The 17,282-nt window shown below is 39.7% G+C and overlaps 1 protein-coding gene across 8 annotated transcripts in view; it reads right to left on the reverse strand.

The window, feature by feature from the left end:
* CACNA2D1 (calcium voltage-gated channel auxiliary subunit alpha2delta 1) overlaps window positions 1–17,282 on the reverse strand; it is a 433,623-nt gene that overhangs the window by 371,539 nt on the left and 44,802 nt on the right. For all 8 annotated transcript variants that reach the window (XR_005104430.1, XM_037388977.1, XM_037388979.1 and 5 more), the window contains exon 2: window positions 2,352–2,433. Coding sequence is in view for 7 of the 8 variants with exons in the window: in XM_037388977.1 (XP_037244874.1) it covers window positions 2,352–2,433 (82 nt within the window). In the remaining variant the exon portion in view is untranslated. The remainder of the gene's footprint in view (window positions 1–2,351; window positions 2,434–17,282) is intronic.

Genomic DNA, 17,282 nt, shown 5'->3' on the forward strand with positions numbered 1-17,282 from the left:
TGTAGATTAAGAACTCAGCGCATGGATTCAAAGATACACTTTTTACTCCTTGGTGTTTAACGAATTCTAGCCTGAAATAAAGGTGTAGGTCACTGTCGAGATTTTATCAGCTAAATCCCTGATAACCTGCACATAGATGTATTCCAGCCCTGAGAACATCACTCCTAGAGAACGTCACACCTCCTCTGCAGCTGAAGCTCAGACTCACTGTAGTCTCTCAGGCAATCCCTACACCCTTGCAGTCTAAGCAGTGGGAGAAAGAGGAGATGAAAATTGACTGAAGAACAAAAGGGCAAGAGTTAGGGATATGGGAGTACGAGATAACAGACTCTAAAATGGCAAGCAAAGAAATGGGTAGAGAAGCAGAAAAAACATCCAGGAGAAAACTACAGGTCTCAGACCATGAACTAGTGATGGAGGGAAATGTGAGAAGGCGGAAGAAAAATACCTGTGGAAAAGATGCAATAGCAATATTGAGACAGGCTGGCCACGCACATCTGAACAGAATGTTTTAGAAATGCTAATGCAAACCAAAGAGTCCAAAGAGAGGTGTTGAACTGGAAAAAGCTGGCAAGATCCTAAAATAGGGATAAGAAGCCAACGTAAGGGAGAAACGCAGACTGGCCAGGCAGCAAAGGCAGAAACTGAGAGAAACATAGAATACATTGAGGAGAGATAAAGATGGCCCACGCAGCACAGCAGGAATGCAACAGAAAGTCCAAGGCAGATCAGAGGTATGATGCTGAATGAGGAAACATTCTGAAAAAGACACAGCAAGCACAGAAGAGAACAGATCACACCTAGATCAGATGACCAAAAAGGGCCCTTGCTCCTCTTAGCAGAAACTCCTCACCAAAACCTGGAGAGATGATTCGCAAGCCTTGTTGTTCCCTGTATGCAGAGACATGTGAAATCCACCTGCAAAAACCACCATCAGTGTTCCATGCTGGACAACCCTTACAGTTCCAGAAAGCTCAAGTGACAGACGTTTCCTGTGTTGTTAAGATCCTATGCTGGAAACTCACGTGTGTGTCAATCTCATGTTTTGTGTTAGGATTTCAAGAATTAATTTTCAGTTTGTTTGGGGTTTTCCAAAGTTAAAAAGTGCATCTAAAGCATCTGCCTTAAATTGTGTTGCAATATGAAGCACTCAAATATTAGAAACAGCCAGAATAATATAAACTCTGCAATCTTCATTGATGTTCCTCAGGTACATGCAGTGACACAGCCCTTCCTTCTATAGGACAGTGCTGATATCATCTAAACTGTAGCTTCCGCAATGTAAACATGGACATCTGAGCTGGTCATCTAGCCTCCTCTTACAGTCAGTAAAAATGTCCTTCTAGAACAGGATTCCTATGAGATGTGGATGTCTGGGCAAAAAGTCATTAAGGTCAAAGGAATACATTAATATATGATGTTAAATCTGAGAAACTTCACACACGATTTTTCCTTGTTTCTTAATGGCTTTGAAAAACAGCTACTATTCATTTCATGGACCATTGGGGGAGATTATGACTTCTGAAAACCAGATTTCACAGCTCCATGTTCAGTTCCCCAGCACCAAGGGCTTTTGTTGGCTGACAGAATAACTTCTTTCCTGATGTAACAGCAAAATTTCCCTTCATTATACAGTCCTACATCAACCCAGAGATCATCAGTACACAGGAGGAGCCATGAGACTTGTGCAGGGATGGGGAGAGGGAAATATATGATCATGTGGTTGCATACCGAGTCATGCATACACACAAAGTTGTACAGGCATCATAATCCTGACATTTTCTGAATTGTGACTCCATTCTCCTGGAATCTCAGATATTTTTTTACCTTCTATGAATGGAATATAGAACAAAAGTTTCTTCTCTGTGACAGAAGAATTGTAAATTCTTCCCTAAAACACACTTCGGGTTAAATTTGAACACCTGAGTAAAAGTAGTTTTCATTCTCTTTGATGTTTCTTCTAACCAAACCTGCCTCACTTCAGGAAATATGTGTCAGAAAAATAGTCTCCCTTGTTAACAGAGAGCAGAATTTTCCACTGCCATGAACAGTTGTTTCCTGGATACTCTATTTGACAAACATAAAACACTTGCTTCAGGTGGAAGTGTTGGTAAAAGCCTTATGTCTGGTATTACAAAGCTGATTAAATATGAGGAGTAAGTGCTGCAACATTAAGAGTGTGAACTGATGGATGTCTGTGTTATTCACTTCTCTGTCAATAAAATGATTTTTGGGAATTAAACTCTGCAGCGCTTACTATGTTGGGAAGAAATCGTTGTAATGCTTTGATGATGCACACCATTCACTTCATTTTATGCTTACTGCAGTCTAAGGTGAATCTGCTTACTCACCTCAGCAAGCTGGTCCACTCCACTTGCTGTTCGTGCCAATGTTACGAGATCTTCTTGCATCTTATCTACCCATGATTTTATCCTACAGAAACAAACAAACAAGACATCCAATCAGATCACTGGCAAATGGAACTTGCATACAGTTATACAGCACAAGAAAAAAGCAAAAAGTCAGAATATGTTGATAAAATTCAATGCAAAATGTACAAGACTTGTCTTTGCTAAAAAATAGTAAGCTTGGAATGGACCAAAATATTCAAGCTACACTCCAATGGTGTTCTCTTTCACTGACTCAAATCTGAGCCACTTGCTTTGTTCTTTTACTTTTCATCAGTTTGCCTGATGCTCTGCAGGACAGACACTGTCTTCACCACCAAGTATATCACTGTATCTGCCTCTTGTTGACAGGTTACCTTCTTTTTTTTTTTCCATTTTTCAATAGAGCCTCTACCCAGCCTTGATGACCTGATTCTTCTCATACAGTTTTCTGTGGTGGGCACCACACTATGCTAGCTGTAAACCAAGCATGCCATCGCATCTATTACTAGCTGTAGCAAAGATCACCACAAAAGAGCTGGTATGCTGCCTGCCAGGGCAACCTGACTGACCTGTGCCTCACTCCCAACAATGTCTTTCCTGAGGACCTTGAGGTGTCTCTCTCAACAGATAGCACAAGCAGAGAAAGACAGCAACTGGAAGCAGGCTGGCAAACCAGAATGAATCTTCTCAGACACTCCAAGGCTGCAGCGGGCATAGGTGGCACATGCTGTTCTGGCAACATGTGCCTGCTCCTGGCTGCTGTTTGTCACCAAGGAACAGGCAGGGATTTGCTGCTGTGCATGCTCAGCTCCCCGTGCCCAGTAAACCTGACTGGCACAGCACTGGATCTGATACAGCTTTTAAGTTTCTGTGCCATGTCGCATTTTGTATCAGGTAAGGAGCCCTGGTGCAAGTTTATTTCAGTGAGGTCCATGTTCAGAAGGTTCTGTCACTTGCCAAGCCAGAAGGCTTGATCTCCAGCTCATCCATAGTCTCATCCTTGTCATTATCAGAGCCCTCTGCTCTGAAACGTGGAGCAGATATGTACATTTACCTTAGCCATTTCCTAGCCTTAATCTGAATGACCCAAGGAATGACCGCTTAGATTATTTATGAAAGTACAAAAGACAAGAAAAAGAGACTCCATTTTTGCTGCAACACAAAATCTAAGAAAGGACATAAAGGACTGATTTTAGTCATTCTTTCCATGGTCATTAATGGTTTTTTGTTAAACCATAATCAATATCTTAAAAGGGAAAAATCTCTATCATGGAGTTGCAACTTTGCTACTTTCATTAAAGGATACTTCCTCATGCTTTAGAACAAAGCAATTAGTCATCCCAACACGAAAGACTTAGAGCTGTGACATCCAACATGAAGGACCTTCTAGCAGCCCAAAGTAACATGCCCACAGATAGAAGTGGGACATACAGAGGAAGGTACTGAGTTTTAGAGAAGCGCCTGATTTAAATCCCTCTTCTCAATCAATAATGGGTCTCTCCCCAATTTCAGAAATCTCATTTGAATTCTATTTCACACAAGCAGAATACTATGACACAGTAAACAAGAACTTTTTGAAGGTTTAGCTCAAAGTGTCTTTGAGGCCTTCACAAAAACTCTGTAGCAGAAATTGAAACTAGCAAGTTGTAACCATGGTTCCTCTTTAATTATAGCTTCTGCCCATGGTACTACTGTTTTCATCCTCCTTCCAGCTTCTGGCCTTGCTTGTTTGACACTCATCTATTGTGTTATATCCTTTATTTTCTATTGTGTTGTATCTTTATTTTTCCCTTCCAAACCTTTAGATAAAAAACAGATTTCACTCTCTCTGTACGAAACTTCTATTATCTCCTCACTGGATTCCACATTACAGACATACAAAAATGATGTCTTAAAGCATCCAGAATTTAAAAAAAAAAAAAAAAAAAACCTAATGAAAAAGTTTTGAATTGAAATTTCACTACTCTCATTCACCACTAAGCAGTTTTAATTGATCTAGTTCCCAGGAGCTAGAAGTTTTCAGAAGACTGTCTACCCTGTAAAATACTCTCAGTGCACTCAACAGACTGCTTTCTAGTTCAGATGGCAGAATGCAGAGTTATAATTAGAAAATTTTGCGAAGACCATACTGACTGAACAGTTATGTATGCCAAATCAGTAATGCAAGAAGAGACCTTATCACACAGGTTATGATTATCTAGACTTCCACAAACAATTTTATTTAGCTTGCAGGTATCTCTAATTTGGGCCAAGGTTTAACAAAACTCTTTAGAAAGACTGTAAAATCAATGCTTCTAAATAAAATACTACTAAAGTCTTCACAGAAGGAATTCTGCTGTACAAAATACTCGCTGGATTCTCCATGAGGAAAAAGGATACACAGAAAATTGTGGAAGTTGTAAAAAATGTAACACGGAATGTGAAAAATGTTTAGTAGGACAAACTCTTTGGTGCTTAAAAAGGATTTATGGGTAATAGAACAGTTGTTAAGAATTCAGTCATCTCATTGCCGATTCATACTAAACTGCTAATCAATTCATAAGAGTAAACCTCTTCACTATCAATAGAGCCTTTTCATAAGAAACTGTAGGAGTGCATATTGGAAGAAGGGCTTGAGCAAGTGTCTTCAATGGAACCCTTGCTGATATGTCATTTTCAGAGATATCCCTTCCATATTGCAGCATGAAAAGAGGATTTACCTCAAAATGGGCCTACCTGTTAACATGGTATATCCCCCACTCTCTTCACAAATCCTGAGAAAGTCTGGGAGCAGTAGCAGAATGACTAAAAGACTAGAGACTCCATGAGTTTGCCGTCCAGTGCCCCACCAGAACTCTCTGCTGCAAGGGTTAACATCTCATTAAATGCTTACCAAAAAAAGGATGCTAAGGGAAAGACCTGCAGACAGACATGATGTTTTGTGTCCAAAGGCCCCTTTTATTCACTTAAGAAAAATCTAGACAAAGGGCTGCTCAGTTTAACACTTCTACTCTTTGTGTGATTTGACCAATCTTCAGGCTATTTTGCCATTTGGTGAATGTCTGCTGCACCATTTGAGTCACTTTGCTAGCCATCTCCAAGCCAAGTAACCAGTAGACCTCTTCAGGTTAGTGTTGATGTTTTTTCCCTTGAGATTCAGAGGCTAATAGGTACAACAGGTCAACAGAGTCTGTATTTGCTTCCTACTTTTGCATTGTATCACCACGAGTACTCTTACTGCTTTATTTCTTTGCTCATTCATATCCTACAGCTCTAACATGGACACACGAAAATGATGTATGTTGGGATTTAGGGACCAATTACATTTTCATTAACTATTAAAATTTATTTCATCATTGTTTTAATGCTCCCAAACCTTCCTTTCTACACCTTGCTTTCCAAAATCCGATGTAAAATAAATCAACTTCCTGGTTTACAACTCCACAAAGCCCTTATATTATAAAAACATTTAGTTCTGCATAGAAATCAGTTTGGTAAAAGAGCCTGTATTGATAAGAAAAAGGGTAATGGCTTTAAGCTGAAAGAGGGTAGATTTCAACTGGATATCAGGAAGAAATTCTTTACTACGAGGGTGGCAAGATACCAGCAAAGGTTGCCCAAAGAAGCTGCGACTGCCCCATCCCTGGAAGTGTTCCAGGCCAGGTTGGATGGGGCTTTGAGCAGCCTAGTCTAGTGGAAGGTGTCCCTGCCCCTGGCAGGGGGGGTGTAACTAGATGGTCTTTAAGGTCCCTTCCAGCTCAAACCATTCCATGATTCTATGATTATGTTTACCATGGTTTTAAGCCCCTCCTGTCCATCTGTGAGAACAGCCCCAACACACAAACACAATTATGAGCAAAGTTTAAAAAAATGGTATCATCTTCCATTTGTGAATGGTTTCTGTTGTTCTATGTGAAAAGATGAGGCATATGAAAGGTGAAGAAGTGAAATCCATTACCCAAAAGTGTTTTCAAAAGCATAAAATAAATAATTGAACACACCAAGATTTTTTTTATGATCCATTTCAGTTATAAAAATTCCGGGTGTTATTTCTAAGAGGAGTCAATAGAAAAAATCTGATTTTTAAAATTGACTTTTTTCATTTCCCGCTGCTTTGTATTTTTACTGGATATATTCCTTTTGGTACTAAGAGGAAACTGGAACGGTGAGAGCATATATTAGTTAGTTAAACTTGAAATTTTGGAAGAAGTTACCCTTAAAAACATTAATTACTTATTACTATTGTGATTTACTATTACTTGTAAATTAAATATGGATCATTTTCCTCTTTTAATAGCAAAAATATTCTTGAATTTTTCAATAAATACTTCCAATATATTGTCTAGAATTCTTGCCTCCACAGTTAGCCCACAATTTCTGCCTTTTGAAGTCAGTCACCCAGACTATTTTTATTTTCTTTTGTTTTAATTTGCAACTGAAAAAGTTTTCTGTTTCAGTCGATGGAAAAAGGCATCTCTGGAGCTGACCCATTCTATTCTCAGCCAGGTGAGCTGAACTACCCATCTCCTACATTACCTCTAACAGAGCCCTAGACAACATTGATTCCTTGTCCAGGTTCTCCAGCATAGCTGGGCTACATGCTTGACTTTTAGGCAGTTTAGGGTAGACAGTATCAGTTTCTAAACTAGAATAGGAAGAAATCCACCTTCATTCTAATTTAATAGTAATTTCCCTCCCCAGCAGTAACTTAAATGTAAATAATAATGCTTCTTCCAGTACTGACTGTCTATTTACTTTAAAAAACTATTTCCTTGCATATTCATCTTAGCCTTTTAGAGCTTCTGTAGTGGAAACTTTCCTTTTCTTACTTGCGTGTACAACAGCTAGTATGGCAGGGTCCAACGTAATAAAAAGTAATAACTTTAAAAGGAATTTTCTAGATTATTGAAATTACAAATGATAAAATAGCATTCTACAACTCTGAGGAAGCTCAGTATAATTACTCTTGCCTTCCCACAAGAATTTAAACATAAATATTATTATTTATAAGGTCTAACATCAGTATTTCAGCTTCTCAATTCTCCCATCTTGCCACCAGACAAAAGTGTGTATTTCAGGTATTTCATGCTCCTCAGACTGTTTTTCCAGAAATGGACACAATCACATCCTATAATTTTCCCAGGAAATTTTGGCAGAATGTCTGAAATACAACTTTTTGGTTACTTTGTTTTTCAGTTTAAGGAATCATATTATCTCCTTGTATTGTTTTATTTTTTTAAAAAATAAAACAAGAGTCTTTAGGCACTGAAATACTTGCCTGGCGCTCCTTTTAACTGAAGCCTGCAGTGCACTATCTGTCTGACAGCTGCTCCTGGTAAGAGTTTATTTAACAATTGGGAAGCTGTCAGCAAACGTGAGCTCCCATGACTTAAAAAAGCAGCCGTCATTTTTTTCTGCAAAGAGCACAAACAGAAAGCCTGTACGAAAGATTAGTTTAGTCCTATTACTATTAGCCTGGCACGAACATTGCAACGGATGTTCCACTGAGAGGTGATAACATTTTGCAGTACAACTTATTGTAACCCCCTTCTCCCACACACAGGTCTTCTCCATATCAAGTAATAACTAGACAAAAGGCGTATGTACATGCCTTTCCATAACAACTTCTAAATGATTTGAATTAATCAGACAGTCCCCTTTATAAAGGCAGACAGACATGGGTCATTTACTGGGGAATTAGAAGGTACAACCCTGCTGCTGTCACCTAGGCTGTGATCAGATTGATGAAGAAACAGCTAGAACACTACAGAGCCATCCATCCACATTACACTACTAGCCAGCCTAGCATAACAGCTATTTTGACAGCATAGAAAGCCTGGGGGAGGTTAAAAAAAAAAAAAAAAGGGCAATTATCTTTCCTAAAATCAGAGGATTCTCACAGGTACACCCCTAGTGACACACCGAGTAGAACTTAATATAGCAGGTGCTAGACTAAGAAGTCTTTCTTTTAACTTAATTAAAACCTATTTTTATGTTAAACCTGTATACAAATCTACAGTTGCAAAACAGCACTGCTCAGTTACAAAGGTAAAAGAAAACAAGATCTAGATGTAGGACAACCTGGCATTAACCTTTTTCCTGCTGAAACCAATGCAATTTTTTTCTGCTGACTTCAAGGAAAGTAGATTCATGTAATTCTATGCCACAGCTTCGTAGACCACTCACACTAATTTAAGGTGCATTAGCTGACTTCTACTTGAATAGTGTCATAATCTAAAGGGGCACACGTAGAACTTAACTCTGCCAAATGAAGTCACTTGGTATGTTGAAGAACTGCATCCAGCTCTCTTCAGTTAAGATTACATTTTGCTCAAGTTTCTGAGTAGTTCTGCATGCAAAAATAGCATCAACTGAAGTTATGAAAGCTGTCAGTAGCAAAAGGAAGAAGTGTTTTCAAAATAAGTGAATATTTCTTAGATTATCAAAAAGGAAAAAATACATAAGACATTGCTCTTAATTCAATAGAAAAGTGATGTTAGCAAAATGAAGATAAATGAGATTAGACTCAGAAATAGCGAGAGAACAAGCCTTGCTATATTTTTTCAAGATAACCCCTCTCTATTTTCCTGTTCAGAAGAGCCTTTGCTTTCAAGACCAGATGCTCTTTTAGAAGATTTGCTGAAAGAGGGGGGAAAGGCTACAAAATTAAAATAAAGGCAGGATTCTTAACTATTCTTTATCCCTCCTAGACAAACTAAAGGGCAAACAGAAACTGTTATTATAATTTATAGAAGGCAAGTGAAAGCAGAACCTGTTATAAACTTCTACACAGAAATCATCCGTGTTGCTGCATTTATACTTCCTACTGCAAAACTACTGAGCTTTAATACCACTATATATTTTGATGACCTATTAAGCTGACAGTACTCATATTTCAGGTATGTGGGCAGATGGATAGATTTATAGAGAACCAGACTGGAAAGAGTAATAAAGGCAGGTTTTGTGAAACACTGAACAAATTGTCATAGTGTGCTAAATCCCACTGATTCTAAATCAGGGAGAGAAAGAGAGTTGGATACGGAGACAGTGATGCAAAGATCACTAAAATCCCATGGTTATCAGATCAAGCTCTTTAACTTTGTGGTACGGGATAGCCACAAAATGAACAAAAGAGTGTTCTATCAAGGCCTTCAAATCGAGACAAAATAGTCCATATAAGCATTAGTGAATTTTCCAAATTTTACTACAGGATTTGTAACAGTTCAATTAGATGAAACAGTGAAGGAGATTTAGATTCATCATCTAGAGACACACTCACCTCATTCTGCAACTTCTATGGTTATGAACCCCTCAGGGTGGTGTACAGTTCTCCAGTACACCTTTCTCTGTTGTTTGGAAACTTGCTAATGGACTACGTGACGGTATGACGGTTTACAGCTATAATATAAATACTATACACAGTAAACAGCAATTTGCAAGGAAGTTAAGGATCCATAAATTTAAGTGAAAAGGGGGCATGTGCTGCAAGTGTTGGGAGATCCCACCTTACTCTGATGCAATAATGATACAGCCATGTATATCCACTGCCAGCTATCTGTTAAAAAACATACCACACAATTTTGTAAAAGTGTTTGGAAGAACTTTTGTGTAATAAAAACAAAGTACAGATTAATTCATGACATTTAGCTACTGCATTGAATGAGGCAAATAGGGAAGCCACGCTATCTCTGTGCATGCAAATGGATGCACAAAATGCATCATCTGCTCCATAAGCAAATATATTTCCTCTGTTGATAAGAAGAAAAAAAATAGTACTTTGTTCCTTTGCCCTCTTGGTCTCATCTGCCCAGATGTGTCAAGCTGATGGCCATGTAGTCTGTGAGGAATTTCCAGATACAAGACAACCTCAATAGCCAAGACCAAACAGACCCTCTTTCTCTTTCTTGTTTTCAAAATGTAAAGTCCTTGCTTGGAATAGTTAATTTTACATTTGTCAAATTGAAACATTTGGGGAGTAATACATCAGTTTTGTGTCATATCTGTCATTCTGCAGAATGGGTCAATGCAGACAGGATTGTCTCCTTTGTATCCTATAAACTCTTCAGGATACACTTGATCTTTAGCAGCAGACATTTAAAGATTTAGACTTCAGATTTTTAAGCTCTTATTTCACATGTTTAAGCCACTGAAGTCACAGAAGCTATTACAACTTTCCAATTTTCTTCTCTATATAAACGCTGTCCCTCTCCATCGTAGCCTTCACGGAACAAGAATGCAGGAGCATTCACTAATGACTGCTTTACCAGCTGCTCTTTCAAGGAATCCCTCTGTACCACAGATAAGCAGGGATCTAGGAACCCAGTGATGCAGCATTGATACAGACAGTAGGAGAAGGAAAAGCGCCTTGATCAGGCCACAATATTTAAGTCCCACCACTGACTAGCTGGACAAAGACGGTTGCAAGTCAATGGCTCATGGAAAGCGAAAGGCAGAGCTGTCACATTCCAGTGACTGCCTATGTCCTAAAAAATGCTTTGCTTCTTAGCATGAAGCAGCAGGCTCCAGGATGGAACTGGTCAACTGTGGATGGCACCATGAGCTGCTCAGTGTTTTCCCCAGTGCCTAGAAAAGCAGAAACCTTCCTCCATCCTCGCCCAGAACTTCTGGGCCCAACTAAGTCTTTTACCGCAACATCTCTTTTGTAGCCCTAAAGCACAGCTTTAACAATTGTTTCGTTCTCACCTCCCAGCAAAACCTTGCCTAAATATCTCCATCAGAAGGCTTAAAGGATGGATCTGGGAAGACCACCCTCTGGCCCAGAGGCTGGACCCATGTGCTACTGCTCACTCCCATCAAAACACCCTCCCCTCATGTTTCAGGTCAGTTCTTTATTTGTAACCGCACTTTCCACTTCAGCAAGCATGTGGTAGATTCTGCAAAGCATCCAGATGGCAAACAGGAGTGAGTGACCAAGTAATCCCTTAAAGATACTCTTCACTTTCAAGAGCCAGGATCGGGGCACGGCCACATTATTTTATAAGCTTGTTCAGTACATACCAAGCGGCTGACAGGTGTTTAGCCACACATGTTGGGAATTACAGCTTCCGATTCACAAATATTTCCCGTCACTTTGCCAAAAGTGTTCTTTTTGAGTCTAAAGCTTCCCAGCAAATAACACGAAAAATATCCTGTAATGGAAATTGCTGTTGCACAATTATAATTTAATAATTTAAACTCAATCTTTAATGTAAGCCTGACATAGAATCAGCTGCAAAATTACTATAAACTGTAAAAAGAACTCCTTAAAAATTATTCTGCTTTAATTATCAAAAATTATAGTGCTAAAACAGTTTACCAGAGAAGACATAACAAATCATAACAAGTTTTCAGCTCAAATGACTGTCAGTAGTCCTCAGATGTGTTTCATTAAAGGCTTTTACAATCAGATATACATTTACTACCATTTATTACTCTAGCATCAAAAAAAAATATTAAATAATCAAAATCTAGTTACCATTTCTGTGGCTGAGAAACATCAGTTCAAAATGAAGAATCCTTACTTTGTTTCTAATCCGTACTAGATGAAACATTATCACTTTATTTTAAATTGCAATGACCTAACACATGTCCTAGCATACAGATCTCATGGAGGAGCAGTCGCCAGAAGACCTGGGTGTATTTGCCCCCACTGAAGCTCCTCCAGAATAGAACCTAAGAAGCCTCTCTTTGCTTCACCTCTGATAATTAGCATTTAATGAGCAACCAATGCAATCTAGTTCATTACTCTACTACAAACACTGGTACTCCATAAAATCATACATTCAATTTGGTAAAAAGGAGACTGAAACTATATCTCATATACATCATACAGTTACTCCAGTACTGTAGTAACGGAGCTTGGATTAGAAGCCGATCCCTACACAAAGTAATATGTAAACACTGCTAATTTTTTATGGTTTTATATTATTCAGTAAGTCTGTTAACAGTATAATGCCTTCAGAGAATAAAAAAAGCATGTCTTAAGAAAATGATTAAAAAATAAATCTCAGTGTAATGGAACTTTACAAAGTGCTTAACTACACAATTTTGCGAAGGCATTTCAGGCAAAAGATGATTTTATCAGTTGTGTTTAACATATCACATTCATACTTCAATCATCATTTATGCTGAAATTACTTTTCCCCAGAACTAATAAGCATTACATTTTAGCCTCAGAAAAAAAAGTATAAGGAAATTAAAATATAGCATATTTGGTACCAGTAAAGAAGAGATTAAAGGAACAAAGAAAGGAGTTTCATACAAACCAGGAACATATTAAAAAACTTACTTATGCATATTCATCCACACATACATGCACCAGTTCAGGTCAATGAAAATTTCATCTGAGCTAACTAGTTTGTGCCATTGCAGTATCTTCTGTTCATGCATCTAGAATGCCAAAGCTACATGCATACACTGCACTTGTGTTCTCTCCATACTGAATGAACTATACAGACCAGTACAACAAGGCCCATGCATTTATCTCCATAAAGCATTCAATTAGCATGTTAAAAAAGCATCTGACAACAGATGAGGTTCACCTGTCTGAAAGGGGGAAAAGCATTTGAGATCAGGAGTTCACAGGGCTCATCGAGAGACCTTTAAACTAGACTTGAAGGAGGGAGTGAATAAAACCAAGCTCGTTAGAGGTGAGTCTGGGGGTGGCATGCAAATTTTGGAGGTGGAATCCATGGCACAGCTGAAATGCATCTATGCCAATGCCTGAAGCATGGGCAACAAACAGAATGAGCTGAAAGCCATCATGCAGTGGGAAAACTCACACAACTGGAGTGCTGCAATGGATGGCTATAAACTCTTCAGAAGGAATAGGCAAGGAAGGAGAGATGGTGGGGTAGCTTTGTATGTCAGGGAGAGTTTTGACTACCTAGAGCTGAATGATGGTGACAGCAGGGTTTAGTGTTTATGGTTAAGAATCAAGGGGAGGGGCAACAAGGCAGGTATCCTGGTGGGAGTCTGTTATAGGCTACTCAACCAGGATGAAGAGACAGATGAAATATTCTACAAGCAGCTGGGAGAAGCCTCACAGTCACTAGCCCTTGTTCCTGTGGGGGACTTCAACCTACCATGTCTGCTGGAAATACAATGCAGTGGAGAGGAAACAGTCTATGAAGTTCCCGGAGTGTGTGGAAGATAACTTGCTGACACAGCTGGTCAGGGAGCCAGCCAGAGATGCCCTACTGGACCTGCTGTTTACACACGGGGAAGGACTGGTGGGTGATGTGGTGGTCAGAGGATGTCTTAGGGACAGCAATCAGGGGATGATACAGTATTCCAATTCTCAGAGAAGTAAGGAAGGGGGTCAGCAGAACCACTCCCTTGGGACTTCTGGAGGGCTGACTTCAGCCTGTTTAAGAGCCTGGCTGACAGAATCCCTGGGGAGATAGCTCTGAAAGGCAAAGAAGACCAGGAAGGCTGGACATTTCTCAAGAAGTCTTTAAAGGCGCAGCAGCAAGCCATCCCCATGTGCCAGAAGACAAGCCGATGAGGAAGAAGATCAGCCTGGTTGAAGAGAAAGCTGTGGCTGAAACTCAGGGAAAAAAGGAGAGAACACACACAGGACAACCAGCGGATCAGGACCAGCCAGCATGGGTTGATGAAAGGCAGGTCCTGCTTGACAAACTGATCTTCTATAACAAGATGACCCACCTAGTGCCTGAGGGAAAGGCTGTGGATGTTGTCTACCTGGGCCTTATCAAAGCCTTTGACACTGTCTCCCACAGCATTCTCCTGGAGAAACTGGCTGTTCATGGCTTGGATGGGTATAATTTACACTGGGTAAAAAGCTGGCTGGACAGCAGAGCCCAAAAGGTGGTAGTAAATGAAGTTACTGGCAGCTGGTTACAACTGGTGTTCCCCAGGGCTCAGATCTAGGGCCAATCCTGGTTGACATCTTTATTGATGATCTCAATGAGAAGTGTGCACCCTCAGTCAGTTTGCAGATGACACCAAGTTGGGGGCAGTGTTGATCTGCTGGAGGGCAGGAGGCTGAGCTGATAGGCCAAGGCCAGTTGTAGGAGGTTCAGCATGGCTGAGTGCCAGGTCCTGACCTTGGGTCACAGCAACCCCATGCAGTGCCTCAGGCTTGGGAAAGAGCAGCTGGAAACTGCTTGGGGGAAGAAGGACCTGGAGATGTTGATTGACAGCCAGCTGAATGAGCCAGCAGTGTGCCCAGGTGGCCAAGAAGACCAACAGTGTCCTGGCTTGTATCTGAAACAGTGTGGCCAGCAGGACCAGGGCAGTGATGGTCCCCCTGTACTGGGCACTGGTGAGGCCGCACCTCGAACACGGGGTTCAGCTTTGGGCCCCTCACTGCAACAGGGATGTAGAGGTGCTGAGGTGTGTCCAGAGAGGGGCTCAAACACAGGGTTCAGCTTTGGGCCCTTCACTGCAACAGTGATGTAGAGGTGCTGAGGTGTGTCCAGAGAGGGGCAACGACCTGGTGAAGGGTCTGGAGCACAAGTCTGGTGAGGAGCGGCTGAGGGAACTGGGGCTGTTTAGTCCAGAGAAGAGGAGTCTCAGGGGAAACCTTATCACTCTCTACAGATACCTGAAAGGAGGTTGCAGCAAGGTGGGGATCAGTCTCTTTCCCCGATAGCAAGGGACAGGACAAGAGGAAACAACCTTAAGTTATGCCACAGGAGGTTTAGATTGGATATTAGGAAAAATTTCTTGACTCAAAGGGTGGTGAAGCGTTGGAACAGGCTGCCCAGGGAGGTGGTGGAATCTCCATCCCTGGAGGTGTTTAAAAAGCACATAGATGTGGTGCTTGGGGACAGGGTTTAACAGACTCAGCAGTCCTGGGTTAATGGTTGGACTTGATGATCTCAAAGGTCTTTTCCAACCTAAATGATTCAATGATTCTATGAATAGTTTGATCTGCTGTTTGCGATAGGAACTTTTTCATAATATACATGAAGAAACCATAATATCTAGGTATAACTGTGTGAAAATACAGACTACATAATGTCTATATAACACAGCAGCATAATACAACTTTACCGTGAAATGGTATGATCACACTGAATTCAAAGCCTGCATCAGACTGACAAAGAAATACAGGATCAGATCTTAGACTGGAAAAAAACCTTACTGAAATAATATAAATTGTATAGTAGTTCAGATAGAATAAAATTAAAAGTTCAGATTTTATATTTATTTATTTATTTATTAGATTATCTATCATTGAATGTATACAGAGTAATCTTTTTTGGGTTAGGTTATGCAGCATTGAATGTATAAACTTCACAGGAATGCCAAGATAAGCTTTCAGAGAAATGACCGTGTGTCCATCTCATTTTGTCACCAGCTACACTTCTGAGGAACTGAATGACAAAACTTCCCTTGAGTTTAGCAACACACGGATACATTCTTAAATCTCTGTATCTCACTGTCTTTCAGGGAATTGTGGTATAAATCAGCACCCATATTAAAAACCAGATGGTTGGTTTCAGGGTTTTTTGGTTTGCTTTGTTGTTTTGTTGGGGGGTGTGTGTGAGAAAAATGGGTATTAATGTACTTCACCACTCCTAGAATATATTAGATAAGTGGAAATAAGGCAATGACATTGCATCAGCAGTGAGCTCAGTTGCTCGCTTCTCTATGTTCATCTGATTGTCTGATGTGGGGTTTGGTTGTAGCAGCACAATTCCAACAAGCAGGACTGACACTAGCACCAGCAAATCATTGAAGTACCCTGTGCCAGAGGCTTTCCTGCGGCAAGGTACATGAGCAGGTGAACAATTCCACCTATGCGAGTGGCACTAGTCATACAGTTTCAGTACACAGCTGAACTGGGAGTCTGCACTGAGATCCTCTAGAGCCAAGTCTACCTTTTCTGGGTTTGCCACTTATCTACATGTAAAGTTAAATGTAAAAAGGGATGCTTCAAGTTACATTTGTGTACTCTGTGTTTTTGCACTCTGGAAGGTAGGGCTTGATTGTATAGGAAGGATTTTCCTTATAAGTCCATATTAAATCATTATTATTATTTAAAAGATACGTTATTTATAATGGTCATTTAATATGAAAGTCATTTGGAAAATATTCTATGATCAGTTAAGCACTGAAAAATGCAACAAAGTTTCAAAAAAAAGTGTAGGGTTTTTTTACACAACTATGAGTTGTTTGCTACCAAGCTTCAGATTTTATAACCTCCTTTCAAATGCAGTTTTCTGTGATGTTGATCCCTCTTGTTTAATGAAGACAAGGATTCATAAATAAAACATCTATTATATCAGATAGCAGAACGCCACCTTCTGATAAACCCATGTAGTCTAAGAAAAAAAAAATACTCCAATTATACTCCACCAATGCAACGCTACTCTTTTTTTTCTAATTCATTATATTTCCCCAAATTATTATATACTTTAAAAAAAATTTTGTTGTACAGTGTACTCCAAAGCATATTACTTGAAAGCTGCACATCCAAATTAATCAGCTGTTTCATTTGCAAATATATTCTTCCTTTCAAAGCCTGACTTCCAATGTGCAAAACTGTCACCTCCCTAACATGCCACTGCTGTGGCATGTGTAGTAATAGAAACTATAGTAATAAAGACACATTTCTTCTGAAAGATAGGCACTACCTGCATTCAATGCTTCCATTTAAAGCAAAAAGTAAAATATCACAAGAGACGCAAAAGATGCAAAGCAGAGGTTACTGTACAAGCAAAAGACTGGCACAGAATATTAAGTTTCTACAGAAATTAACATCAAAATTAGCATAGCCATGCTGTCTTTAAAGTCTTTCCATTTTACAAAGTCGCGCTGAATTACATTGAGTTTTTACTAAAGGCGCAGCTGGCATGTTATGGTTCCTGGGATGCAAATGCATATTAATGGCTGTTTGAAAAGGATAACAGTATATGAGAAGATAACCAATGCGTTCTATTC

The sequence above is a fragment of the Falco rusticolus genome, chromosome 5 (genome assembly GCF_015220075.1).
Source record: "Falco rusticolus isolate bFalRus1 chromosome 5, bFalRus1.pri, whole genome shotgun sequence".
NCBI classification, from domain to species: Eukaryota; Metazoa; Chordata; class Aves; order Falconiformes; family Falconidae; genus Falco; species Falco rusticolus.